Source organism: Mytilinidion resinicola (genome assembly GCF_010093595.1).
Source record: "Mytilinidion resinicola strain CBS 304.34 unplaced genomic scaffold BDZ99scaffold_30, whole genome shotgun sequence".
NCBI classification, from domain to species: Eukaryota; Fungi; Ascomycota; class Dothideomycetes; order Mytilinidiales; family Mytilinidiaceae; genus Mytilinidion; species Mytilinidion resinicola.
The window spans coordinates 195,223-222,167 of record NW_022985466.1 but is presented as its reverse complement, the minus strand read 5'-3'; the positions used below and the strand labels follow the sequence as shown (position 1 = coordinate 222,167).

The window sequence follows — 26,945 nt, the reverse complement described above, 5'->3', positions numbered from 1 at the left end:
CTATTGCCATCTTGCATGACATGGCGCATCCTTCCTGACTCGTAGGCAAGCTTGCTGAAGATTCTCTTCTTCTTAACCAATTTTCCAATGAGAAATCCTTTCTTATCCATGTTATATGTATTTCCTAGCTGGATGTTGTATTGATCTCTTTTGCGACCAAGAAGCTCAAAGTAGAGGCTGTAGTAGAGGGCAGAATTAGCCCTTTTCCGTTCCTTATCAATAGGAAGAAGGTAGGCTGATTTGAGGTGTTTGGAATTCGAATGGACCCAGCGTGAAACCCAGTGGATTCCTGGCATTCTCCCAGCCAAATCCTGGGCGAGATTTCGTATCATTTGATGCGTAGGAGGCAAGCCTCTTTCGGAGAGGTTGTTGATGTATTTGATGAGAGCCTTAGTCTTGCCAGGAGAGAGGAGCTTTTGAGAATTGTAGGCCTCAGCCTTTGACTTCGTGATTCCTCGGTACCTCCGTGAGAGCGTGGTTCTGTCAATCCCATGCTTCTTTGCGACCTCAGTATACATCTTTTTCTCCATCAAATCAAGCTCCGCGAACGCAGCTTCCATTGCATCCATTTTCGAAGGAAATCTGTGTATTTTTGGTGGAGTTGTGCGGTGTTGAAGCTTGAGAGAAAAAGCGGTGAGGGGCCTCCGAGACCGTGCATGAGGTGGTAGCGTGCACGAGCCGGTCGCCACTTCTACACCAAACACGTGCCCATTTGAGCTCAGACGCTCCACAGAGGATTTTGGGTGTTGCAGGGGGGGATGGTAGGTGCTGAGTTATGCAACCACTACAAATTCTCTGCGGAGCGTCTGAGGTTCCTGAGATAAGTGTGCTTCATGATTCCATCCACCCGAACGGTCAGCTCCATCTTCGTTTTCGTACCACCCTCGTAAACAGGTTGACGGGACTCAGTGGCAGCTGCGCACCACCAAACCTCAGATGTCGCATCCAAAGGTTTCTCCAACCCAAGAGTATGCCCCTCGCGCTAGTTCCTTGCCCTCATTCCAACCGTGTGAAGCATATGCGTATTCCGCTTACAACCCACGCGCGACAATGGCCATGTGGATTTCCTCAGCAGAAACATCATCATACTTATCAATATCCGCCTCGGTCTGGTACCCGACTCGATTTAACAGTCTCCAATCTCGACCCAGCGCCCGCTCCGCATGGATACGGGCATACTCTCTCATATTCTCTTCCAACACATCGTCCATGGCCCATTTGAACTCGGGCTCCCAAAATTCCTTGGTTGTCTCGACAGAGAGAACCTTGATTCCGCCGTCGGCTGTCCGCTTCACCCTGGCGTTCTCGACGTAGGGAATTTGCTGCATCTCAGTCTTGGATGGGCTCTTGAGGATGGCCCTGAGTTGAGCGGCAAAACTACTAGAAATCCCGCCTTCGTGTTGTTTAGTGGGTACATCGACGGTAACTAGAGAGATACCGTTGAGTCCAATGAGGGGTTCGAGAAAGAAAGGGATGTCCGAATGTTCGAAGATCGGGCCCGTCTCTTCGTACAACCATGGCTCGTCGATGCTTGGGTCTCGCTGCTTACAGTCGATGCGAAGGCTCTTCAAGCGATGTTCTGTTCCCATAGCCTCAGCAAAGTTCGCAAACCAGTTGCGCGTGCCTCGGAAGCTAGCTTGGTCGCTGGAGAGAGTCCAGTTCCAGTCCATGCAGACCACTTTGAGATGGCAGTGTTTGATGGAGTGCGCGATCCGGGGTGTTAGCCACGTGTCCTGTCCGCCGAGGTCGCGGGGCTCGCATTTCCATATGCGGAATGGAAGCAACTCAAAACAGAGGCTGTTGCCGCCGAAGAACTCTTGCGTCACCTCCTCGTTGATAGTGCGGTTGACGCGACAGAGACTGGATACAGCGCGTACTCTGCTCATCCTTCTTGGTGACATGTAGGCCTTGAAAGGTCTTTCCTCCCATTCGAAGGGGTTGACAAAGTCATCGGAGTTGTGTTTCATCTCCTCCTCATCCTCGTCTTCCACGCCTTCCCAAACAAAGTCGTCCTTGAATACCACCCAATTCCTGTCTTCTTCTCATTCGTAGCAATTCCTGGGGTCTAGGAGGGTCCACTCGAATAAGCCTTCTTTGCTGTAAGAAACCTGAATATGGAATGTCTTGTTCTGCGGAATGAGTTCTATGATGATTTGTCGCCGCAGCTCTGTCGGCAAACGCATCAAATGAGACACAGTATCCGAAGACATGTCGTTGGTCGAGGTGTTGGCCGGAAGCCCCGGGGCCTGGAGGGGAGTAGTATCCATTCGAGCAACGCCATGGAATAGGCGAGGGGGAAGTTGTGTGAGTCAGGTGTTTCTTGGTGGCGAGGCGATGGAAGTAGTTCAAAAAGCCGTTGGACCTCGCACGGTTGCCTGCCCCGCAGGAGATAGTCTCACTTCTACCCAGCTGCGACGTTCAATTTCGCATGATGAAGAACATGCGCGTGAGATGAAAGTCTAGTGATGGTAGGAATGAGTTTAGACTCTTAATAGTTCTGTGTAAGCTTGCTAAGTATAGTGTGATGTGCTTCATCACATTCCAACACAAATGCTTGGTCAGATGCAGGCTTTGAGCTTTTCCTACTCACACCAGGAAGATGGTCTCCCGCGGTAAGCTCTCAATCCACTCAGTAGGAAAATAGTCACAATTCCACCCTACAGCAACCCTGCGGAAGAAATTCGTGGTTCCCTGAACTCGAGTAAGGAAAAGCAGGTATGGTCCACTTCGCCGGTCCGGCATCTGGCTTACGGGGTCGAAAAATGTTCCGTATGACCAGGCGACCAGCAAAACGAACAAATCTCCCGTAAGAGCTTCCGAGGGATCATCGAGATTCACGTTGAACGCCGAATGGTGTATTGGCTCATCGAGACTGAAATCCCTATGAGAAAATCCGTATCCATCATCCGGGATAGACATGTCTTTGTGTGAGGTGTAGCCGGTGCACCTTTCACATCTTCTCCAGTTTACCAAGCCAAAGTTACTCGTAATCCGCAACACGCCTCCGTCTACTCTCCCTAACGGATCATCGATTGGCGAGACGAGTGCGTAATCGATAGTTGCGGGATAGGAGGGTAGTGGAACACCTTGCCACTGGATCTCGCCATCAACGGAGGCCCAGGACCAACTGGGGGCGCGATATCGCTGCGAGCGGTGTGTTCCTTGCTTTCCAGTTGTCTGCCATAGCAACGCCCTTGGGAGCTGTGACTTCCAGGTGCCAGCGAGGTACTCGTCTCCTTTGAAGACCTGTGACATTTCGCGAGCGATGTTGGAGAGCGCGGGGAGCTTGGCTTCCGGCACTGTTGGTGTGCATTGGGAGTAGCTTTTCGTGATAGACTCCCAGATGACTGCGTTGACTTGTTGTTTTGCTGCTTCAGTTACCCCATCGCCTGTGAGATGAGCGAGGGATTCCGTCGCATTGCCTTGGCGGTATCTAGCGTAGGACCGCTTAGTAGCAAAGTTGTTGTGTAGTTCTAAGTGGCGCGGGATACTGGATGGAAATAGTTCGCAGCAATCTGCTTTCTCGCACTCCCAGAAGAGTTGGTCGCGGCCCATATGGAGAACGCGTCGCGCGAATAGACGTTTTTGGAATGATTCAGCCTTCTCGAGCAAAGGCTGCTCGAAGAGCTTTTCCCAGAAGTACCACTCAACCCTTCTACCCAAAGTAAACTTTTGGAGACCATCGGCACCATGGGCAGCGGGGAGGTCGACATGCACCCGCTCTATGGTGCGGGAATCGCGGTCAAAGAAGCACCCCTCGTCGTCGTTGATAGAGCCTGCTGCCGAGATAGTAACCCATGACTTGCGATAGATTTCTGATTCTTGAAATGAGTTTTGCTGCTGCTCTTCTTCGCAATCTTGGAGAACACAGAGCGCATCGATCCATATATACCGGATGCCGAGCCGCTTTGCGATGGTCATTGCATCGCTCCAGGTCTTTGGGAGGTTGGACAATGGGATGGAGTGTAAGAAATCATCGTGATTCCTCTTCAAAAGCTTGATTTGGGAGTCGCAATGTGGGTGGTGGAGCACCGTGGCATACGGTCCTAGAGGGTGCTCCAGCTCGGGCTTCATCAACCGGACACGGTCTAGTCCAATTCCATCTCCTGAATCAAGCAGCCGTGCTGGGTACCAGCTCTCATTTGCACCTTTACAACAGCTCTCATGAGTTGTTTCGCACTCCTGCATCCATCTTGCAGCCAATTGGAAGCATTCGTCCGATCCAGTATTGACGCTTGCTTGATAATCCAAGAAAGGGTTCGATACTGCAATTATCAACTTTCCTTCCACAATTCGACTAGATTGATACCAGTCTTACCTGAGACTGGATGAAGAACAAACGAAGCAAGGGTCTGGTCTTCATTACCTTGCGGAGTACTGTTCCAGAAAGAGAGATAACGGTCCTTGCCATTATCATCTTGCCTAGGATTGCTTAATGTGTTGCTCGTTAAAGCAACTTTGGGCGGTATGTCCAACGGGTCCTTCCCTTCTAATTCTGGCAGGATACGGGAACAGATGTAGCATCCCGCCTTTGCAGACTCTCGCAAACTCTCAATTGTCAGATGGTTGGCACTCCCAATGGGCGCGGCTGAATTTCGTTTACCCATACCGCAAAGACGTGGTTTCTTTCGCCAGGTAGGGTTACGCGAGGGCTTTGGATCTTCTGGCTTTTTTGGTTCTTGCGGCGGTACGAAGATGTTTATACAAAGCTTGCACAGAGACATGTTTCGTGACTCCTGGACTTCTCATATGGCTGTAGAATGGTGTAGCAGCGGTGGCCCCGGGATGTTTGATCAGGATCCGAACTCTTGGCGGATGCCTAGAACCTGGAACCCCTAGCAATCAACAGTCCTAAGGGCGCAATTTCTTGAAACAACTTAGAGATGCATGAACTGCTTCAAAGCTCAATGGCCAAGTTTTGATATCGAAGGTAAGCGGGCGCGTCGTTGAAAAGGAGTTGGGAAGATGGAGGGAGAAAGTTGAGAATTGAGACGAGATGAAGTTAGAGTATGCCACTAACTAATCTACATTGAGCATAGCCGATATTCTATTTTCGGGTCATCTTTCCAAGTATTTCCGGCGAATCAATGCATAATAAACCATCATTTGTTACCTTCAATCTACAGCTTCTTCCTGCGTCCGGTGACATAGCGCGGAAACTGAGTCGACCCCTGTAAATCTCCTTTTCTGGGCTATTAAAGAGGTGGCTTGAAGACTCATTGGCTAGGGAGCTGTTATTCCCCCCTAAAGGCGTTCGGAATTGGTACCCTATACAGTAATTTTGTGGCTTGATTTCCGCGCCAGGTCACCGGACGCAGGAAGACGCTGTACATGATGCGCAACCGATCCTCTCCCAAGAATCCATAGCCTACTAAACATTTACCATTCCCACAAATTTCCCGATTTAGCACTGTTAGAGGGGTTTAGGAGAGATAGTTAACTTAATCTCCCACGTTAAATGCTAATCCTCAGCACAATCTTTCACGCACGGGTGCGGCAGGTAGGCGACCCCGACACCCGGGAGTTTTATGGACGCGCTGGCGGAAGGGGGGGTGCTATTAGTTGCAGTAGGTAGAGTAGCGGGCGGATTACAGAGGGGACGCATCCCCTCTTAAAAACCCCTTTCGCTACCCCTTCTCTTGGTCCGTGCTTTTTACCGCATCTGGTAACTCGGTCACCGAAAAGTGTGGAGTGCAGAGTGACTCCAAACCACATTTCAATTTAATTCATGTAAATTCAACAACACGTCCTGAGGACCTACCCTCCGGTGGAATAGAAGAACAGACCCACGCGAAACTTTCTACCGAGCCAGAATTTGGATAGAGGCGGCGGATGTGGAGATGTAGTGATTGGGCTGGATAGTGCTTGAATCTTGGAAATGCCTTGAAAGTGGTGGAGTGGGGTGGGACAGAGTCGTGAGAGATCAACATTACTGGCGTTCAAGTTGCTGCTGTGTGTTGCGGTGATGGCAGAAGATCTGGATGTGGGATTATGTAGCAGGATTTGCTTGGTGTTGTGCTCAGGAATCTAGATGGTAGGCTGCTACCGATCACTTTTATGGCATATTGTGAGGATAACATGGGCTACGAGCGGTTAATGTAAAACAATTGCGGACGCTGTCTTTTCAGCGAACTCCATGTTCTTCGACCGTGAGCTCAACTTTTGTAACTAGATCCGGTGCTTTGCTATAGATCAAGCCTAGCATAAAGCTTAGGTTGACAAGGAGATGATTTGTAGCCGCTTGTCTAAGTAGGATGGGAAGCTCCGTTCTACGTAGATGATGGAGTGAGTGGAGGCGTTCCTAAGCCTATAAGAGACCATGCTCACGGCGACTACGAAAAATTCGCGATTCATGCGGGGACAGGGTTATACTAGTTTTAGCTCATATTCGCTCTGCGGTTTTCACCTGATTGTATTCATGAATGTCAAGTGCTAGATCCTGCGGGAATTTGCGTTAGAGTCAACGATCTCATAAGGGCCTTTGTTGGCTAAGTCTAACTACTAGCAATATTAGGACGAAGTGCTAAGTCCTGTAGTACTAAGAGTATATATTCCACTAAATCCCAAAGTCATGTCAATCTATATAACGAGATTCATTCAACCGTCAATCCATATCCAGTCCACTGAAACGAAAGTCTTGTGTAACCACATCATTTGCCGCCTCACAGTCTCCAAAGCCTTCCCACTCCCCCAAGTACGACATCTCACATTGCGCCTTTTCCCATCAAACCTTCTCCAGCCTACGGCGATCGCATAGGCGACCCCGGCGGCGAGCTCGGCGACGGAAATATGAACGAGCTCGTGCGTCGATTATACACCACCCTCACTGGCGCTCCCGTATCTTTATCCACCTGCTCCGGCGGCGGATCATGCTGCAGCGCTGCCACGACAATCTCCAGCGGGCTCTTGCTCTCGTCGAAATACAGCGCCGTGCGGGCGATGACGCAGATGCAACCGATTAGTATGATGGTGATGCCGAGCTTGGAGGTGCGGCTGTCGATACCGAACGCCCACAGCTGCACGGTAGCCCAAGAGTTGAGGGTCGCGGCCGTTTTGGGGTTGTCCTTGAGCTTCTGGGATTGGGCGCGGCGGTCCGCGGAGGAGGCGAGGGGCGTGGTGGAGTATGTTATCATGGACAGCGCCTGCACGATGGTGTACTGATGGATGCTGTTGAAGTCGATGGCGTACTGGTGCGTAGTTACCTCGCCGTAGAAGATCCAGTCCTGGATGGCTTGGATGAACTGGATGGCTGCACCACGGTCACCTGCTACTGCACCGCCGCGGTTGGCTCCCCAGGCGGCGAGGAGCCAGTCAGGATGAACGTCTATTATCGCGGGTGTGGAGTAGTCCGGCGGTCCGCTTGGGCTGTCGTCCAACACGTCAAGTTCGACTAGGCTGAGAATGTTGGCGAGGGGAGACGGGTTCAGGACGTAGTTGGCGAAACTGAGGTAGGAGGATGAATCGCAAATGACTGTGAGATTTGAGTAACTGGGCATGGAATACTGGAATGATAGCTGGCCAGAAGAGATGTTCCGGTACTCGGGCGAAGGTGTGGCAGCGAAGACAGCGTCCCAGTCACAAGAGCCATCTTGCACGCATGGATCGTTGACAAGATAGGCAGCTTGCGTGGTAGCATAGACGGTAACAGTTAGGTTGGCTTTCTTCGGAGAACTGTCCCTGATGACGAATTGTGCGGAGTTTTGTGTGTCTGCCCAACCAGGGCCCCACCGAATACATTTGTCGTCTTTCGCTCGTGGGAAGCAGTAGATGCTTTTCGTATTGGAGAGCGAGAAGTTTCTTATGTTACCCAGGGCGCAGTCGTTAGCCATTCCAACTGTAGGCCCCTTGCGTTGCAATTGCGCGGCAAGCGACTGGTTGAACAGCCTAGAATCGGCGTATGCTGGGTCGAAGTCTCCGGTTGTGGTTGCAGAGTAGAAGTTCGTCAGGTCCACCGAAAAATCGCGCAGGGCTTGTCGGTTTGGGACCCAGATCGTTGGCGAAGACTTTGAGATGTTTAAACTGAATGTCAAATTGTTCTCTTGTGAGATGGGTGGTATCACTAGAGCCCTTCGGCTGCTAGACTGACGGTTCGAGGAGATTGCACCTGCTACGAGCTCGTCTAAGCTTGTTGAGTAGAGAGTTAAGGTGCAGCTATAGTTTCCAGCAGCCAGTATGTCGGCCGTGCATTCGGCCGCGATTGTCTCGTCGCTAGGGCTGAAGGACGCCTTCAGAGCGCCGAAAGCCACATTGTCTTGCTGATTGATGTCTTTCCATTGCAGGGTCGGCAACACTAGAATTGCGGTGGCAGGGCCCATCAGGTTGGCGGCTATGCATAAAACTGCTACACCAGCTAGGAACCAATACAAGATGTGGCGATACCTGCGGGCTTCTTTGGGGTCAATGGCGGACGTCTCTTCTGCCGCCTGGGCCTCCTCGGTGGCGTGAATGATCGCCGCAATACTCGCGGTAGTATTCCCAAGCATGGCGTTGCTTGTCGTCGCAGGAAGAGTGCCATCGCCCTCCCGTTCCTTGATAATGTGATAAATCTTGCTGAACAGCTCTGTGAGGTACATAATATCCATGAACTCGAGGTACATTGTGAGTAGACTCATTGGCAGTTTGTCCTTGTTTGCTAGCCTGACTGCAATATTGTAAACCAGGTTGCCGGCCACGAACATGAACCAGACTTCGAGAGCTTTGGCTACGAGTTGTAGTGCTCCCAGGGCATCGTGATTGGACTTATCCAGTTTCTGTGTTTGCTGTACTTGGTTGGTGGAGTAAGGGTCGATGCGGCATCCTGAGGCACGGCACCCAATGCCGGCGCCCACGATATGGCCTTTGAAATTGAGGACTAGGAGCGTCAAGGCCGGGGCCAGCCAAAGGATCCCAATGATGACGCTGACGCCATTTTTCCACGAGTACTGTCGTCTTGCATCTGGGTCTACAACGGGTTGGATGTTGATAGCGAGCTTCGGCTGTTCGAACGGGAAGCCTTCGGTCTTAGTGTCGCCAGGAGCTACTGAGGCGGGTGAAGCTGTAGTAGATGCTCGGGCATCTGCAGGCTTCTCAATCTCTGCCATGGGGGATGGGTGTGTTTCCCCGTTCTTTTAACAGCTTGCAAATAGGTTTTGCGAGAATCAAAGCTGTCAAGCCGAGCGCGATACACGTCTTGATTGATGAGAATACGAGGTGCGAGCTCGGACTATCGTATTTGGTAGGCGTGGAAAGGGAAAGGAAACGGGCAAGAGTGAGAAGGCAGGCTGTATACTATCCAGCTACGACAGAGGGATAATGTGCGGCTTGACTTGACCTCCAGCTTGCAAAGTAGGAGTATTGCAGTGGCTGCATGGGCCGGATGCAAGTTAGGTGTTGGAGAGCCGTGTTGTAGCGCATAATCGCGCACAACATGACTGTGGCTGCCAGTTGGATGACTGCTTTGACGTGATTTGCATGGGTATAGCACTCTAGACACACCTTCTCACCCACCTCGTTCTCCCTGACCGGAAGTGATGGTCTTCAGCTGACTTCTTTCGTCCACATGGGATGTACTGGTAGGGGTTGAAAACTCAGCCTGCTCACGGCTGAACGATCGCCGATGTGGTTGCAATCACGAGAGGAGGAAGACACTGGCTTCGGTGTATGCTCACTGGCTCTTCTGTCCAGTCTTTCGGCTATGCTGTACAACTCTTGACGGCCAGTCGTCCAGGTCCGTGGTGCCGGATGCGGAGATTTCAGGCGATGCGGACATGTCGGCGCGGTTGATTGACGACTTGGGACCCGTCTGCATGTCGAGCAGCCTGCGTGGTGGGAGGGGAGAGTAAGAGTGAACATCTCCCCGCCCCGTGGCGTCGCTTTCGGGAGGGTCCCAGGATACGAGCCGAGCCGCGCCGCCTCTGATTCGGCAGCCTTGTCGATGACACTGCTGGCGATTCCTCTGTATTCGGGGACGCAGGGCAAAGACGCAGGGCGGGCACGCAGACGTCAGTCCATCAAGGCTTCAGTGGCGTCGCGCTGTCACCACTGTTCAAGGTTGTCTCGCTAATGCCTGAGCAGCCCCCCCCTACCTCGATGTTTTGGCCCCCATCTTGCGGCTCCTGGCTGCACCACTCGTCCGGGGGAGCCACCACCTCAGCTCGCCACATTCCTTTTTCTTCCTCCATCTGTCCTATCACGCAGCTTCTTGACTACGCCCGTCATGCAGCCTGATGCAGTAGGATTATCAATCTGCATGTTGTCTGTTCTGAGCCAACTCTCCACTCCGGACTTGAAGCCTGAGTGAAGCCTGCTCTGCAATTTGATCTGTGAACAGTCCGCATTTGGCTACGGACCAGCGCATATTGGGTCAGCAATGAGCTCGATACTCAATTGCGGCGGATTGTACCTCCGCTTTCCCCACTCTTCCCGTGCAATTGGTCGCAATGCTGTTGTGAGGTCAATAAACTACAGCAGCATTCATGTCGTCTGCGATGCCGTGATTTGTACTGCCATGTCCTTATATTTCGTCACATCCTCAAGTCTCTGTTGAATCAGAGTCGCTCGTTTGCTGCATTCTAGAGTCTGAGTATTATACCGTCGCTTCCTACCTCACTTTCAGCCATAGAGCCGTTATCATGAAGCGTCTCATCTTGCTACTTGCTTCGACTCTGTCGCTGCGCACCGCTGTCGGGCAGAGCGTCAGTACGAGCGTCAGTACGAGCGTCAGTACGAGCGTCAGTACCGTATCCTCTATTATCTCCAAAACCACAAGCAGCGCCAGTGTCAAGCCAAGTTCTACACTTCCCAGCCTTGCCGACGCTGCTGCGAATAATGGAGCCGGCCAGTACGGCGACAAATTCAACCAGGGCGCTGGAGGTGGTGCTAATTCTGGCGGAGCCCAAACCGCCTGGGTACCCACCGACGGCTCAACACCTCCAGACGAGGCAGTAGTTAGATTCCTCATGGCCCGTCAAAATGCGTTGAGCTCTCAGTATCTCTACCAGCTGTCTCCAAATCTTGTAGACTCGGCAGCCCTCAGAGGTTTCACTGGAAGCCTTGTTCCAACTCTCGACACACAGAATGCGAACCTAGGTGGCAGCTCTCAAGTCTTCTTGTCTCATGGAGAACGAGATACTTCGAGTGCCACTACACGTCGGAGCCTCTACGAGAGAAGTGTCTGCACGAACACTACTGCTCCCATCCATCTCTTCTCTGGCTTGGGAAACAGTGTCACAATACTGAAGGCAGACATCCCATACGATGGCGGTATCCTACACGTCACAGACGGGTGAGTAGCTTCGCTAGCTCCTGATTATCGAGACTAATACTGTCACAGCTTCTTTACGCTCCCTGAATCTCTTTCAGGTTCCCTAAGCCTAACGCCCGAAGCGACAACCTTCGGATCCTACCTCAACTCCTCCAACACCACCCTCGACGCCACCCCGGCCGTCACCGTCTTCGCGCCCAACAACGCCGCGATTATCTCGGCGTTAAGCTCCAACCAGACTCTCACGGGCGCCCAGGCCAGCGCTCTAGTCGGCGCCCACGTCGTCACGGGCTACGCCGCCTACTCGCCCCTCCTCATCTCCGGCGCGACCTTCAAGACGACATCCGGCGCTAGAATCACCATTGGCACGGGATCAGACGGAAGTATCCTCGTCAACGGAACGTCGAAGATTGTCAAAGCAGATATCGTCATAACTAATGGAGTGGTGCACCTCATCGACAAGGTACGCATGGCATGTCGTCAACGATGCTGTTCGCTAACAAACGCCCAGGTTCTCTTCACGCCGCCTTCGCTGACTACGCCTGTTCCTTCGCCCCCTCCACAGTTCACCGGTGCTGCCGGCTGGTCTCCTCATGGCATTAAAGGTGCAGGATGGCTGGGTAGTATTGTGGGGCCAGTATTCGCTGCCGCCGTCGTCGCTGTTGGGGGTAGCATTGCTTTCGGTCTCTAATGCCGCATGTGCCTGCGCCCCGTTGGGTAAGAGTGGCTGAGTTGATGATGGTTATGGGAAGCGTGGTGTGCTTTTGGGTTTTCGTATCCCCGTTATAATAATAACTAATAATCATGATGTGACGCGATGTCGTCCCAATTTTGCTTGTTTTAGACTAGAGGGATGAAGACGACGGTGAGACAGTTGACGAAGAACGCACACAAGATTTCAACGGACCTAGCGCTCAGCATTTATAATGGCTAGAAGATAAACTAAAGAGCGACGTTGCGATAGGATTGCGGGATGTCCTACCTACTTTCACATAATCCTCCATCCATCCCTAACTAGCTGCCCCGCCTCGGGAACAGAATGTCGGATGAGTTCCGGTCCGTGCTCCTTACGGTCAGGGCGACAACATAGAAGTAGGATTCTTGTAAGCACAATACCACCATCCTAGCGTCTTGCATTACTCAGTATATAAATTTGATCTGTGAAGCAGTGCGGGATCTTGCAATCGTCAACGAGACCGCGGATTGGTGTTGGAGCTATGAGCTACGATCTGTTATTGAACGTATTTGTACACAGCTGGGGAACGGTGGTGTTCGAAAAAGCAGTCCTACCTACGTTCATTCCGAAGAATGGATTTCTGGGAAGTCATCTCTCCGTCTGGTTTTCAACAAACTGGAATGGGAACATCTTCTCGCTTGCTGCACGCCTTCTGGCAAGGTCAAGGAATGTCGACATCTGATAATGTCTCGCCTTTGGAAACGTTTCGAGATCGAAACGAATATCTTCAACAGGGAACCTTCGTCGCGGGTTAGCCATGAGAGGTTCTTTGATCGGAGAGTCCTCGCGCACTTTGGGAGTCACGAAGAGTTCAATGTACCCAATCCCTAAGTTTGGTCTTCTCGAACCAGCTCTACACACAACGAAACTCTTCCAATTGCCTGCTAACTCCACTAAAGCACCTTTCTGGTCGGAAGTGACGTTTGGTCTCCACTTCATGGGGGCAACACTCCTCTAGGCGGCTGACACCTGGATGTGATAGAGAAGAATAATGCGAGGTTGCCCTGAGGCGATACCTTCGGCAAGCTCTACGTCTACCTCCAAGAGACCTCTGTTCAATTCCACAGCCGTCTCCGCCAGAAAGCCTTCGAGTTCTGGCTTTCTCAAGACGACCTTCAACAAATCCAAGGGCTATTACCAGCCTGGGGACATCGTGGACGACCATTCGACCGCATCTAGGTTTGCCCTATCTCCCTTTATCTTCCCCATTCCTCGAACAGATGCTGAATACACAAGGTCTCCAACGTCACCGACGACGGCTTCCTCGGAGAAGGAACTCCACTGCGCCGTCTCGGCCCGCTCCTCAGACCAGTCGCCGAGAATCCACACGCGACGCTCATCTCGCTATTCGCAGGTGCCATCGACCCGAAATTCGCAACACGAAATACGATTGACGCTCTTCTCAAGATCCCAGAGCATCCTCTCGTGACAGCGTATCTTGGTCCTAAGCCTACGATTTTCAACGCACGGCTGAGACAGTATGAGCAGGCGCTCAAGTACACCGCGGACTTTGAAAAGACGTTCGCGCAGTACATGGAATCCCACGACTTCGAAGCCGCGGGACGAAGCGGTGGGTTACGGATGGAAGAGGAGCACACTATCATCGAGATCGCACCCTTCCGGTTGAAGATGCGTCTAGGAGATCCCGGAGCGAAGCAAGAGATTTTGAGAGCGCTGGTGTCGGAAGTGTCGCCGTGGATTCGCTATGTGGAGTGACAGGCAGACCCGGCGGTCCCTGAAGAGGAAAGGGTGAAGCCGCTGGTGATGGCGGGAATGTCGGAGTGTTTTCTTATGTAAATCTAAACTTACCAGTGTTCTGGCCCCCCATCTAGATGGCAGGTTGCTGGGAATCTCTTTCATGGGCTAACAATTGATCCTGTTATTTCGGTGGAAGATTCCCATATCTCGCTGATGGAGTGAGGTTGAAGAAGACCTAATATGGTTAGCAGCTTTTGCCCCGCATCACGCTGCACGGGACGACGTGTCGACGTCGTACCTCCTATCGACGTGTCTCGTATTCCATCCCACATTCCAAGACTCCAAGCCGCATTTAATGACTCCTCACCCTCTTTACACTTCAATGCAACTCTCCCTTCGCCACGCCCTCATCTGCTGTCATCATGACCACCCTCGAGACGATACTTAAGGCTCACTGTCTCTGCAACGCGTCTCACGTCTCCGTCGCCGTCCCCACGGCATCACTCCCTCTCGCCGTGCACCTCTGCCACTGCAACACCTGCCGACGCACCCATGGCTCACTGTGCGTCTTCCATGCTTACATCCCAGCCCCGACGGTCGATCTCTCGACTCTGACGGCCTACGCGTCGTCGAAAGCCGTGAAGCGATACTTCTGCACCACCTGCGGCACCCACATGCTGGATTACGACTGCAAAACTAACAAATGGAACATCTCAATCAGCATTGTTGAAGGAACTGAGAACCTTTGGGACTTCAGCAAGCACATATACCTTGAAGATACGAAGGATGGTGGGTTGAGCACTTGGCTGGGAGCTGTTGGGGGCAAATCACTGCAAAAATGGGCCGGAGCAGCTATGCCAGACTCGACGTCCGAATCTGGCGACTGGAAGGCGCCAGCTCCAGCTACGGCAGACGCCGCTCAGCCAAAAGAAGACATCCTCCACGCCTCCTGCCACTGCGGCGGCGTCTCACTCAACATTGCTCGTCCCACGCCCGCCTCGCGAGCTTTGCTTCCTCCTTCGCTCACACCCGCCGACCCTACCAAATGGTATGCCTCCAACGACGTCTGTACCACCTGCCGCTTCAGCTCCGGCAGCGCCATCGTGTCCTGGATCTATCCTGCTGTCGACCGCATCACTCTTGCCGACGGCTCGCCCTACCGGCCTGTCTTCGGGACGTTAAAGCAGTATCGCTCCTCCCCGGATGTCAGTAGGACCTTCTGTGGCGTCTGTGGGGCCAAAGTTGCGTATCATGTTGACGATAGGCCGGATATGGTTGACGTGGCGGTGGGCGTGTTGGATGCGGCGGACGGGGTGAGGGCGGAGTCGTGGTTGGAGTGGAGAGTTCAGAATTTGTCGTTCGAGGAGGATGTGATTCATCATGCGCTGGTGAATGGGTTGAAAGAGGGTTTGAAGACCTGGGCCGAAGAGAAAAAGGTTTGAGTGAGTCCTCTTGCGGTGTGAGGTCCTGCGATGTGGTAAGTGTGTTGCCATGATCTTGGGCTGCGGAGGGCAAATTAGAGAGTTTGGCTTTGAGAATGAGATGGGTGTTTGAATCAGAAGGTCTATCGATGGGATGGTGTCGATGGGTTCAAATTTGAGGTAGGAGAGGTAACCTTTTGCGGGCTCATGGTAAAAGCTACAGGCCGTTTTAGGTTATTGTGATTCTCTTTTATCTTAACTTAATTTCGATTGCCTCTATGATTACATCGAATCCTGTGCGATTCCAGTCCACATCTAAAGTCTTCCTTGCCTGCCGCTTGAAATCAAGCTGCGTTGAAAGCTCGGATGAAACACCACGCCAAGGATCGTGAGGTCTCTCGATCCTCCGTTATTTACCCCCAAAATCGCAACCCTGTCATTGCAATCCGTCCCTGTGGTCAATGCGCAGCGATTCTACGTGATTCAGTCCTGCGTGCGAGCGCGACGCCGCATTTCAGGCCGAAGCCACGCAACGAATTCCGCCGTAGTGAATGCTCCGCAGCGGCTTCGAGGCGGTCCGGTAAGTGATAGTTCGCTAGCCAATAGCTTATCAATTGTAGTCTCTCCCCCGCCGTAGATACAAAATCCCGCTCTGCCCTACCTCCGTCTTCGTTCTACCCAATAATCACCTGTATATCATCCACCATCCCTTCTGTCTCCACGCAACCTTGACTCTACATCAAAGCAAGTCACAATATCGCATCCATCCTGCATTTCGCCATTGTGAACCCTCCAAACCCCGCGATGCCGCCCATCCGCGATGAGCAGGCGGCCCCCCTCAGCTCTGTACCTCAGGAAGAACTCAAGCATTCAAGTGCGGTCCATGAGCGGATCCCATCGCGCTTTTTCGGAGATCATGGGAAGGTACGCCATATCTGGGCGCCTCGATGGCTTCTTTGCCGAAGTTGTCTTCTCTCTGCCGACCAGATTGAAGCAGAGTCATGGAGCTACATCAAGCATAGCAAAGGAAGGCCGAGGTACGCGGAACCAGCGAAAATCACCGACATGCAGTTCGCGGAAACAGTAACCTCGATCGTCGAGATATCATTTCGCGTCAAGCTAGGCTAACCGGCCATCTGCACCTCAGGTTCAGAGCTGAGATACGGCACCTTCAAACCAGCCGCAGCCACGGGTCCAAAGGACGATGCTTGTCAGACGTTGAACAACCTCTTCAACTCGATCGTAGCAGAATCAGCTACTGGAATCACAATCGAGATCACAATACCAATTGTCTTCAGTGGAGAAGACGACTGCCTCCAACAACTTAGCGACGTCATGGACATTTTTCAAACACAGTCGAAATATGTTAGCTACTATTCCAACTGGTTTTACCATGACCGAGATGCCTTTGGAGCATCTACCGAGGGACTTTATACCGGATCTATGGACGCGAACTCGCTAAAGCTACCACCATGGCTGTAACAAGAGCAGAAGGGCAAGGTCTTCTATGAGACGGTCATGACTGGCGACGGTATCTTCCGCTACCCCACGATGGCTGTTGTGCAAGACGTCTTTGCTCCGGCAATGCTCTGGGACAGGAAATTCGACAAAGCCCGCATCGACGAAGTTTGGAACAGCGGGCACGTGCACAGGGCAATCTTTCGGGACGAGCGCAAGAAATGGCTTATCGGCGTCACGGCCAGTGGCGAAAGCATGCCGGCTGGGGCAGAAAAACCGATACCGGGCGTCAGTTCGAAGGTTGTCGTCCGCCTAGTCGACCAAGACAAGTTTCCCGGGGGCGAAGACGACCGTAAAGTGTTCCACGGTGTCATCATTGCAACGGAGAGTGTAGACTTCGACTTCCTGTTCGACGCAACCGTTGGGTATAGTCCAGTGAACCTGGAAGACAATTCCCTGGAGGACATCACCGTGTATGTGACGGTATGGAGTGCTGGTGTCAAAGCCAGACTGACTACAATGCACCGGATCGCAACGGCAAGGCCTCCCGGCGCGCCAGGTGCACTAGGCCTGGCAGCCATTGTCCGGTGTATCTACACGGGGCCGACGACGTCCCGTTTTGATGTCAACACGAATCCGAATTTCAGCCGCGAGATGGTCATCCTGGAAGACTCGCGCCAAGATCGGACGCCCACGAAATGAACAACAAAAGCAAGCCTTGATGGGTTCAATGCGTCCTGTCTTTGTGCTGGAAGGCGGCCCAAAATGTGGCAAGGCCTCAACCCTTGTGGACATCATCCTGCTCCACGCGGTACACGGCAATAAGGTCTTGGCGACGGCCAGGGGGAACGTCGCAATAGAAAACTTGTTTGCGGAAGCGTTTCAGATGGCGGACCGCATATTTCTTGGCAGGTTCGTGATGATTTGTCTGCTAGCGGCTGGGGACCGTCCGCCGCAGCTGCAAGAGTCTAAAGCTGGTGAATGTCAGTCATCACACCTCCGAACGCTAGAAGAGCAGGCGGTCTGAAAGAACAAAAATCTGCGAAATAAGTGAAAAAAAAGTTACATCCACCCCGGTGGTGGTACCAAGCCGCGAACGTCGCTTGGTAGACAAGTGAGCCCCAGGTGGTATAGCCGATTCTTAGTTGGCTTCACCAGAGCAATCCACTGTGCCACCGTAACTTGAGGATGCCCAAGTGATTTTTTGAAATATATACCCTTAGAGAACGCTCAGGCCACCTAAACTTTTTCTGTTGATCTTGCTGCCTACGCGGTACGTCATAGTTCGCAACAGAATCGGTCGCCATTTCCATTTCACCTGAAAGACTTGTGGATTGACGCCGACGGCAACGAAGGCACTGACGTCACCCAACATCGGGGTGCCAGTATGGCACCCCAGCCGCCGTCGAGGGCCGAGCTGCTCCAGCTGTCGGATCACGAGCTTGCGATTGAGCTGTCGTTAGCTCGCCAATGTGAGCGATGACAAGAGAAGGAGGGGAAGGTTATCTATGAGCCCATCATGAAAAGCGACGGTAGCTTTCTGGCAATGCTGTGGGACAGGTAGTTGCTGTAGGACAGGTAGTTTGACAAAACTCGCATCGACGAAGTTTGGTACAGTGGTGTTGATCAAGCAATAGTGAAGCTAGAGCAGTGGTATATTGGTGTGTCCAAATTTATCGGGTATGGTCTAGCGCTTTGTGAGCATTATCGATGGGCGAGCCTAATCATAGCCCCCCTTTTCACTCGTCGTAGCCCCCCTTTTCTCTCCGTGTAGCCCTCCCTAAATTAGGTCTAGCTCCGGCCCGTATAAATATTGTTCCACTAATCAAACTCACTCGCTTGCCTCTAGCTTGCCTCGTACGCCAAGATCACCAAATATATACATCACCAGTGAACGCACAACATTCTCTCCAACATCCCACCTCAATACCATGCCACTCCGGGCACCCCCTTGGGCCCGCTACAAGTCCGTAGAGGCTGGTATAGCATCTATCCAGGCCTATGCAAAGGCGCAGGGCTATGCCTTACGAAAATGTGGTAATAAGTATGACAAACGTACTCCACCACAAGTGCGCAAAGTTTTTTTGGAATGCGACTGCAATTGGACGGAGGCCATCTAGGCGCTTTCCGCTTCTAGACTAGCTAGAGTAGATAGAGTGAATAGACTCCTGTTGGCCTAGATAATGCATCCTTTCCAATTTGTGTATACATACTCTCCATTTTACGCAGCCTATAGAGGCAAGCGAGTGAGTTTGATTAGTGGAACAATATTTATACGGGCCGGAGCTAGACCTAATTTAGGGAGGGCTACACGGAGAGAAAAGGGGGGCTACGACGAGTGAAAAGGGGGGCTATGATTAGGCTCGCCCTTATCGATCACATCTAGGAGCTTAGTTGCCGGGGACGCTCATGTGAGTCAAAGAGTCTGCTGTTTAGGAAGAGCAGCGCGCTGAATTGAACCGGAGCCACGTGACTAAGCCTCAGCCACGTGACACCAGACGTCTCAGTGAATACACAGCAAGCCCGAGCCCGGCTGCAGTGCAGTCACGCACTAGGCGTGGGAGTCTCCGCCCCGCTTATGTGATTCATCAATTGCACCTACAAAAAGCCGCTCCCTCAGACTCGTCTTCCGTCCTCTATCATCCACCTCCCAGATCACTCCCACTCAACCACACCATAACACACCTTCCACAATTGACTGGGGTACCCTTAACAAGTCCATGAGAACATCAAAACTCTGCTCCCTTCATCCAAGTTTCAACGCCATGGAAGTCGGACCGGCAAAGAAGCGGTCGCCCGCGGCCTGCATCTTGCCTCTGGTGTTAGTTACCATTGCTCTACATTGCCTCTGCGAGCTCTTGTCAATGAGTCTCCACTGCGTCTTTTGGATTGCATCCATGCTCTTCGCCCCTTTCATACACCTTTGTTTCCTCTGCGTGGCCATCTTTGCGCTCTACATTGTTATTAGCGTGGACGCAGAGCATTCTCAGCCAGGCATTGAGGTGGTTGAAGACAACAAGACTACCCTTGAGTGCACACAGACAGGCGACAAGCAGGAACACACCAAGGTTCGTGACATACGCGACTCCTCCGCTGAACTTGCCACTAACAACACTCAGGTCGAAGAGCCGGGCCCTCAACCTACCACATTCACCGGCCCGCCAGTTAGCAAGAAGATATCCGCAACCACCAAGCGAAGCAGCAAGATTCCCGTCCGGTCAAAGAAGCAGAGCTTGTACAATGGCGGCAAGGCCTCGTCTGCACACTCCATCTCTTCAAAGTCTCACTCCGATGCTCTCAAGCCAACTAAGAGCACTATCTCGCCAAAGGGCCCTACGTCCAGCATACCCTCTAGCCCCTCAAATGCTTCTAGATTCTCAACGCCACCCTCCTCTTCGAAGACTTCTTCGCCGGCACCCTCCGTGTCTCCAAACATCTCTATCTCATCGGCTCCCTCCTCCTCCCAGAAGTGGTTTGAGACGCAGCACGCCTCTGAACCGTCAACGTCTTCTGCTTCTTTCCACGGATCTTCGAAGACTTCTCCGGACCCTACCGCTTATACCACCTCTACTGCGGAGACCGATACGAGGGCTACAGAACATAAGAACAACGAGAGTGCTGGAGACCTTGAGACTGAGCCAATCAAGAAGACTTTCGTGAACTTCTACGAACTCTTTGATATCCCACGAGATGCGACTACCGAACAGGTTAGCAAGGCCTATAAGAAGATGGCCATTAAGTATCACCCGGACAAGATGGCTCCAGAGGACAAGGAGAAGGCCGACGAGATGTTCAAGTTGATTGGAGAAGCGGCTGCGGCCCTGAAAAACGACAAACTTAGGACAGACCATAACGCCAAAATCGATGCTGGGCCGGACGCCGAGGAGGAAGAACGCCCTAATAGGGACCCAGTCTTTGGTGTTACATACTACGAGATACTAGGTACTCGAAACGGCGCAACTATCGACGAGGTACAGGAGCGCTGCCACCAGATCCTCACAGAGTACGACGCGAAGATCCAGATCGCCATTGCTACGGGCGACGACGTCGACGAGCTCCAGCGGCAGGCCCTTTATAAGCAGGCAGAGCTTCAGTCTGCGACTGTTGATCTGTGGGATCCGGTCAAGAAGTCTTACTACGACTGGGAGCTGTGGATGAACTGGAGGATGGTGGGTAGAGAGCCTGAGGTCCTCAGAGCGGTCGTCGGAGGGTACGTGGTGGTCAACATTGAGTACCACACCGACGAAGAACTGAGTGCGAACGCAATGCAAGGTCCGCAGGGCGAGTTCATCGACGCATTTCTTTATTCGTACCTGGGCCTTCATGATGGCGCGACGATGCGCGAAGTCTGGGAGGCCTACGCGCGATTTACGACGTCATTCACTACCGGTCTCTCAATAGAGACTTCAACAAGCAATGAGTTGCTTCGGGCCACGAGGCTCATTGAACTTTACAACACGTACATGGCGATTATTGGGGAGCCACTAAACAAATACTGGTATGATGAGTCGTTGTGGAGGGCCGGTCGCATTCAGAGGAGACCGGCATGGACGACGGTGGAAGAGCAGGCAGCGAGAAAAAGGCAGGCTGAGCTTGAAAAGACCGAGAGGGCAACTCTTGCCTGAAGGCATTATGAAAAGAACGAGAATGTCCAGAGGCTTTGCTGAGAAAGCTAGGCGGTTGTCTCTATCCTATCCATGCGTTCAAAGCTTTTTTCTTTCCTTTTTCTTTTATACCTTGTTTGTCTATTCGATCCCTCCTTTCGGGAATGCTTTTCTCTTTCCTTTTTAAAAGACGCTTTCTCTTGAGCGGAGAGTTGGCCATGGCTATGGGCTTTTGTTTATCGTAAACGGCAGCGAACTGTAGGACGTTCGGGCTAGGGTTTCTCGGCTCGGTCAGTGTGGCTTAGAAACCTTAACGGTACCTCTTCTTGGGCAGAGAATGACTTAAATGACCAGCATCCGCTACAATTTGCCGTGATATACCTCTATAGCCTTGTGACTTCTCGCGAATTCATTTACAAGTTTTCATGAGCCTGAGCTCTTGCGTGCCTGATGCGCGCTGAGCAACAAGTAACTCACCGTCTTATCTTTTTGGCAAGCGATCTTAACATTATTACCAAGCAGACAGTCTGGCCAAGCTAGGACTATTTGGTCAGCTCATCTTTCTGCCGGTCTATTTAAAAAAACTCCTTCTTTCTTTTCCTTCTGCATCTGCTGCTGCTTATCTAAGGCTCCACGGTCTTAGCATTTTCCATTGACCCTTTTTTGTAACGCAACAAAAGCATTGCCTGGAAGACTTACATATGTTGGCTTACACAGTTTACTTGACTACCAAGGGACCGAACCGGGCTCTAGGTCACATGACCATCACGTGGTCGGACGTCATGCTCTGGCTTTGCCAGATACCATTTCATCTTTCTCTTTTTTCTACTTGTGTACTTACGATTACGTGTTGAGTATCCTGGCTTTCGGATAAAAGGACGCGAGCCATATTTAGAGAGGGATACAAATTCTAGAGGGAACAGATGCAATGGGTATGAACCTGCTAAGAGGTTTAATTTACTACTGCAGAGACTACTGTAGGAAGAAGAGTATATATACACAGGAGGATAGGGTTAGTTGGATCAACTAAGCAGCTTGAGTCCTCCGTTGAAGAATCCTCTCGATTAAGTGGGCTAGATTAAGCACAAAAATCCGATACTTCCACTGACATGGGTTCTAGACAGGTTTCTTGCGGTCACGGTGCGAGTTCATAGTTCGATGAGCAACAGGTAGGTCAATGTAATTAAAACTTGCAACCTAGTAGCAAAAGATGTATGCAATAGTAGCCACATAGTATTGAACTAATTTAAAGTGAAACTCGCTGTCGAACCATTGCTTAAGCCTCAACCTAAACCCCAGAATCTGCCCGACCAGATACAGGCTGTGTAGCAAACACGATCAAAAGAAACGCAAATTGTCAACCCATGCCATGCACCCCACGCGCCTTCCACCATGCAGCAAGTCCTGAGTCGGATATAGGTTTTGTTCAAACCCGCTAAGCGGAAACCACTTCCGGATTCTTCAAATACTAGTCCCATAGAGAATGACATCGCATTCGTCTTGTACCTAGCTTGCTTCGAGGTGCAGAGACCGATTCCGAAGACCGTCGTACATGCCATTCGAAAGCCTTTTCGGTGTTGAGCGGGGCTGCTGATGTCGACCGTCCAAGCCTTAGTGGCGGTTGCGCCGCCGTCCCCCAATCTTCGTCACTCCAGGTCCAAGCGGACGAGGATGCAGCCACTTCTTCACAGACACCAGTTCCAGTGGCTCTTGAAAGAGGAAGGAAGTCGCCACGACTATCAGTCGCAGCTTTTCCGCCGTCTCCTCATCCTTCATCAACTCTCTGTCCACGATGATCTTGTTGTCTCGAGCTTTGATAGCCTGCTTCGCTTGAGCCACAGTGGCATTCGGCGGGATTTGGAGAAGTTGACGGAACTCTTCGATGAAGGCTTTGTCGTTGATCTTCCCGGCGAAGGCTTTGGTGAGCGGCTGGAGTTGTTTGTTCTCCGTTGATGTTGGCAGTGTGGGGAGCGCGGAGGTTGGCGTCGGTGCAGGAGATGGGAGGTGGGCTTCGGCGCCGTGCTTGAGGGCCTGCGTCTTGCTGTACAGAGCGGTATGTGGGGCGCCAGTATTTCCAGTCACGCGCTTCGTAGCTCCGTCTTTGCAGGAGAGGATGCTTGTGACTGATCCAAGCTTGGAAGCAAGAAAGCTAATGGTCAACTCCGCTCTAATTAATAGCGAGGAAATGTATGATGTGAACTTCGAAGTGTACATTTTAATCTATATGATGTTAATGAAATCCTCTAGAACTGTCTTGGATGCGCCACTCACGTCGACCTTCGGCATTATCTCAGAAGCCAGCTCCCATTCCGCGCTATCGTCAAGCATGAACGTCTCGGCATGCTGGACAGCATCTTCAGACTGTAGGTATGGGACTATCTCTGCGATCAAAAGGGTCGAGACCACGAGGAGAAGCGACAGTGGGACTAGGTGCAAAACACGGATTGTATTAAGAGCCGCATTGAGGCCGGTGAGGTAGAGGCCAGCGTAGAGCAAGCGGCCGATAACAGGCTCCTTTTTGTCGTCCACACCTTCGTGGCGATCTGCGATATGCCCATCGTTGGTAGTGCCTTCGGGCTGGAAGTGAGTGAACACAGCCGCGATCAGGAGGAGAAGTATGTTGAATAGGATTGCGACGTCAAGGTGACCAATGATGGGATTGAGAGTAATCATGAGGGCAAGAAGGGTGTTGATGACCAAGACGAGGAGGATGGCTTTGAATAAGTCGGCGAAGGTGGGTTCTTTGGTGGAGGAATCATCTTGGGTATGGGAAGACATGGTCTTCTCTGTAGAAATGGAAAGAAGTTTGGTTCCACAGGATCAGGATTGTGAGGGTGGGAGGTGTGTCTCAAAAGCTGTTCCAACTTGGGTGGTGGGATGGGCACTTGAGAGTGTGTTGACGAGGTAGATGGTGTGAGGAAGAACACCAGCCTGCAGCAGAGGGGCTTCAAGTAGGAGAGAAGATTAGGCGCGCGGTAGATCGAAGACCTTGGAAGTGCAGCAAGAACACACACTGGCAAATTCACCTTAGAAGCCTTTGTTTACGCCTGCCTCCACAGCCGCGCGTTTACCACCCACCTTAGACGCTTGGATCACCTGGCAGCCAGTTAGAATGCTCCTACGCACGTCTGTCTACGCGTCTCAGCTGTACAGGGTTCACTTCTCAGCTGGACAGGGTTCACCTGTTGTTTTGTCACCGTTGCTGCCTGCAACCCCTGGTCTCTCTTCACTATATAGCCACTCATTAGCACCTCAATACAACTCATGCTTTCCTCACTGATCCTTTGCCCTTCCTACGCCAGCTGCCATCACCCGTCCAAACTCGGCTCTCTATAAACATCTCGGGGCTCCACATTCTTTCCCACAACACACCTCTGAAACAAACCTCACCCACCACTTTTCTCAACGTCCACCTCACCACATTTTTGAGAAAGTCTTTCTGTTTACAGGTGGTTGTTACCTTCATTGCAACATCCCCACGTGTTACCATAGCCATCATGGACAAGTGTGACACCATGCTTTCTGCTGCACTCCCGCTGCAGATCCTTCTTCTCTTCCTCCTCACTTTGATCCTCGTCAAGATTGTCAACGCCTTAATCACCCTACTTGTCTGGACTTCACTTGCACTGGTGGTTCTTGCTCTCACTCTCATGATCTTCCCTCACTCCGCTCTGACGGAGCTCGCAACCTCTTTGCGTTTTCTCGCAGCATCCTTTCGAACTCTCGCAGCGTCCTTGCGCATCGAAGATACGGTCAGCTGGGATACGGTTTCTCCGGATGAGTCATCTCGTCGCAACTCACAGGAAGTTGTTGAAGTGAGTAGTGAACCTCCTCACCTCTTGCGACAACCACTGACAGGCTGCAGCGTCATGATACGAGGGTAGCGTCACTATCAAGCTCTCTGAAGAGCAGATCCCGCTCCTCTACTCAATCCCATGACGCCAAAAAAAGCTCTGCTACCAGCACCAGCAAGGCAATCTCACACGATGAAGATCAAAAGACTCCCGAACACGTCACACAAACTCCAATCGTCCAGGACGCACCGGCTACTCCCACTACACCAACCCTACGCAGCGGCGCGAGCCTTCGGCCTGAGTCAACGTCCGCGAACAACAGCATCCAGGATGCCCACGAGCCGGTAGTAGCCCTGAGTTGGTCCCCTGAATTGAATGCGGCACCAAAAGAAGACATCGAGGAGCATGAAGACCTCACCAAGGCTGAAGACGATAAACGTATCTGCGAGGATGCCTCTGCCCTAGAGGAGTCTTCTGAGTCACCGAAGGTCGACTCAAGCGAAGCTGTCGATCCTACCGAATACCTTCCTAATACCTCAGCTGGCGAAACTATATCTTCAGAAGCAGCTCCTACTGCTAAGGTGCACGCAAAATCTGGAGCCAAGGCTTCTAGGCCGGAGGACTTCATACTTGATTCCGCGAATCTTTACGAGGCCCTTGGTATTGCTTCGACTGCGACAACGACACAAATCATCAAGGCTTATCGCAAGAAGGCCTTAACCTGCCACCCAGACAAGGTTACGCCAGAGCTCCAGGAGGCTGCCGCCCGGATGTTCAAGATCATATCAGAGGCGTATGACATCCTCAAAGACGATGCCCGACGAGCAGACTACGACCGCGGAGTTGACATCAACGAGAAGCCGCCTCGACCCGAGCTCTACACCCTGCTCAATCTTTCACCTGGTACCCCCATATATTTCGTACGTGAGATGTACGACGCGATGCTTCAGAATTATGCCAATATCGAGACAGCCGCAGACAAGGCGAAAGAGGACGATGCAGCGAGCAGCTGCAGAATGATGTACTAGAGCTCCTTGATCCCAACACAAAGCTTGAGTATGATCTCAAGTTGTGGGCTGATGGCGTCTTGGCGGGTCCAAAGCCCGACAGGCCGGATCGTATCGATGGAGGCACGGAACCCACGACGGAGTATTTCATCACTAACCCATCCTCGAACCTGTACGCCCGGCTGAGTCTACCCACGGGCTGCTCTATCGAGGTGTTCCGTGCTCATTATCAATCACTTCACGCTTTATTCAGGGCTCGGCTGAACGCTGCGACTACCTACGAGGAACACAAGGCAATGGGCAACTGCCTGGAGGAGCTTAACCATAGTATGATAATGATGCAGGACCCGGTTAGAAAGAGTCAGTATGACTGGTACTTATGGGTCGACTACTTGATCGACGGAGAAGCACCTATGTGGCTGGTCAGGGTGGATGGCAAGATACAGGTCGGTATTCCACCAGTAGTCAACGCCGAACCAATCGCTGTTGATACGACTGGCGGTGACGGCGAGTCGGACGAGATGGACTGGTACTAAGCAACATGCGCCATAGATAGCGTTCTTGAATGTAGCCTTACAGGCCGTCTTCTTGTTTCCTCTTTTTGACGCTCTATGAAGAGCCTTCTGTACAAACATAGATCCACAATAATGAATCAATACTCATTACAAGTCACCACAAGCATGCACTACTATGTACTACGATAAAGTGCCATTATCGAAGCTTCTTTCCATAGCGAGCAAGTGTAGAGGAAGCAACCTACGCCCTCGACCCGGTCGTTTCAAGGGATGAGGTACAGATTGATAGATAGAAATAGCAACCCCAAGGTACAGCGCCTTGCCAAAAGTGTGGGTGCAGCTGCTTACCACCGTTAGAGGTGCTTTAGCACATCCTAAAAGATTTCAGAAGATGTAAAGTCTCTGAGAGCTTGAATCAGAGAGGTTTCACATGTGGACGGTCGGCCTACTTGCCGCTGTTTGGGGTGCTT

At 51.9% G+C, this 26,945-nt stretch overlaps 11 protein-coding genes across 11 annotated transcripts; 6 read left to right on the top strand and 5 right to left on the bottom strand.

Annotated features, from left to right (window-relative positions):
- Window positions 1-95: 95 nt before the first annotated feature.
- BDZ99DRAFT_468713 (uncharacterized protein) lies at window positions 96-694 on the bottom strand (the record flags this gene model as incomplete). Its single annotated transcript, XM_033721324.1, has 1 exon — window positions 96-694. A coding segment is annotated over exon 1 (255 nt), but the record flags the coding sequence as incomplete, so codon positions are not given.
- A 12-nt stretch (window positions 695-706) lies between these two features.
- Window positions 707-1,774, bottom strand: BDZ99DRAFT_468712 (uncharacterized protein). Its single transcript, XM_033721323.1, has one exon. It carries the CDS (start codon window positions 1,668-1,670, stop codon window positions 1,032-1,034), a length of 639 nt encoding a protein of 212 aa, XP_033569707.1. The 5' UTR covers window positions 1,671-1,774; the 3' UTR covers window positions 707-1,031.
- Window positions 1,775-2,468: 694 nt separating this feature from the next.
- BDZ99DRAFT_576624 (uncharacterized protein) lies at window positions 2,469-4,785 on the bottom strand. Its single transcript, XM_033728597.1, has 2 exons — window positions 4,319-4,785; window positions 2,469-4,265 (listed from the first exon to the last, which is right to left on the bottom strand). Exons 1-2 carry the CDS (start codon window positions 4,722-4,724, stop codon window positions 2,587-2,589), a joined length of 2,085 nt encoding a protein of 694 aa, XP_033569706.1. The 5' UTR covers window positions 4,725-4,785; the 3' UTR covers window positions 2,469-2,586.
- Window positions 4,786-6,544: 1,759 nt separating this feature from the next.
- Window positions 6,545-9,080, bottom strand: BDZ99DRAFT_550633 (uncharacterized protein; the record flags this gene model as incomplete). Its single annotated transcript, XM_033726988.1, has 1 exon — window positions 6,545-9,080. One exon carries the CDS (start codon window positions 9,078-9,080, stop codon window positions 6,741-6,743), a length of 2,340 nt encoding a protein of 779 aa, XP_033569705.1. The 3' UTR covers window positions 6,545-6,740.
- Window positions 9,081-13,421: 4,341 nt separating this feature from the next.
- On the top strand, window positions 13,422-13,694 carry BDZ99DRAFT_401009 (uncharacterized protein; the record flags this gene model as incomplete). The annotated part of the gene is made up of 1 exon (XM_033716202.1): window positions 13,422-13,694. A coding segment is annotated over one exon (273 nt), but the record flags the coding sequence as incomplete, so codon positions are not given.
- A 311-nt stretch (window positions 13,695-14,005) lies between these two features.
- Window positions 14,006-15,253, top strand: BDZ99DRAFT_468708 (uncharacterized protein). The gene has a single exon (XM_033721322.1). It carries the CDS (start codon window positions 14,099-14,101, stop codon window positions 15,116-15,118), a length of 1,020 nt encoding a protein of 339 aa, XP_033569703.1. The 5' UTR covers window positions 14,006-14,098; the 3' UTR covers window positions 15,119-15,253.
- Window positions 15,254-15,901: 648 nt separating this feature from the next.
- On the top strand, window positions 15,902-17,398 carry BDZ99DRAFT_503709 (uncharacterized protein; the record flags this gene model as incomplete). Its single annotated transcript, XM_033723981.1, has 4 exons — window positions 15,902-16,021; window positions 16,092-16,134; window positions 16,251-16,462; window positions 16,589-17,398. 4 exons carry the CDS (start codon window positions 15,902-15,904, stop codon window positions 17,255-17,257), a joined length of 1,044 nt encoding a protein of 347 aa, XP_033569702.1. The 3' UTR covers window positions 17,258-17,398.
- A 1,065-nt stretch (window positions 17,399-18,463) lies between these two features.
- On the top strand, window positions 18,464-18,697 carry BDZ99DRAFT_468706 (uncharacterized protein; the record flags this gene model as incomplete). Its single annotated transcript, XM_033721321.1, has 1 exon — window positions 18,464-18,697. A coding segment is annotated over exon 1 (156 nt), but the record flags the coding sequence as incomplete, so codon positions are not given.
- Window positions 18,698-19,320: 623 nt separating this feature from the next.
- On the top strand, window positions 19,321-21,180 carry BDZ99DRAFT_527171 (DnaJ-domain-containing protein; the record flags this gene model as incomplete). The annotated part of the gene is made up of 2 exons (XM_033726218.1): window positions 19,321-19,623; window positions 19,675-21,180. 2 exons carry the CDS (start codon window positions 19,321-19,323, stop codon window positions 21,178-21,180), a joined length of 1,809 nt encoding a protein of 602 aa, XP_033569700.1.
- A 1,338-nt stretch (window positions 21,181-22,518) lies between these two features.
- BDZ99DRAFT_576620 (uncharacterized protein) lies at window positions 22,519-23,937 on the bottom strand (the record flags this gene model as incomplete). Its single annotated transcript, XM_033728596.1, has 2 exons — window positions 22,519-23,379; window positions 23,431-23,937. 2 exons carry the CDS (start codon window positions 23,935-23,937, stop codon window positions 22,771-22,773), a joined length of 1,116 nt encoding a protein of 371 aa, XP_033569699.1. The 3' UTR covers window positions 22,519-22,770.
- A 1,663-nt stretch (window positions 23,938-25,600) lies between these two features.
- Window positions 25,601-25,792, top strand: BDZ99DRAFT_370766 (heat shock protein DnaJ; the record flags this gene model as incomplete). Its single annotated transcript, XM_033714816.1, has 1 exon — window positions 25,601-25,792. A coding segment is annotated over one exon (192 nt), but the record flags the coding sequence as incomplete, so codon positions are not given.
- Window positions 25,793-26,945: the final 1,153 nt, after the last annotated feature.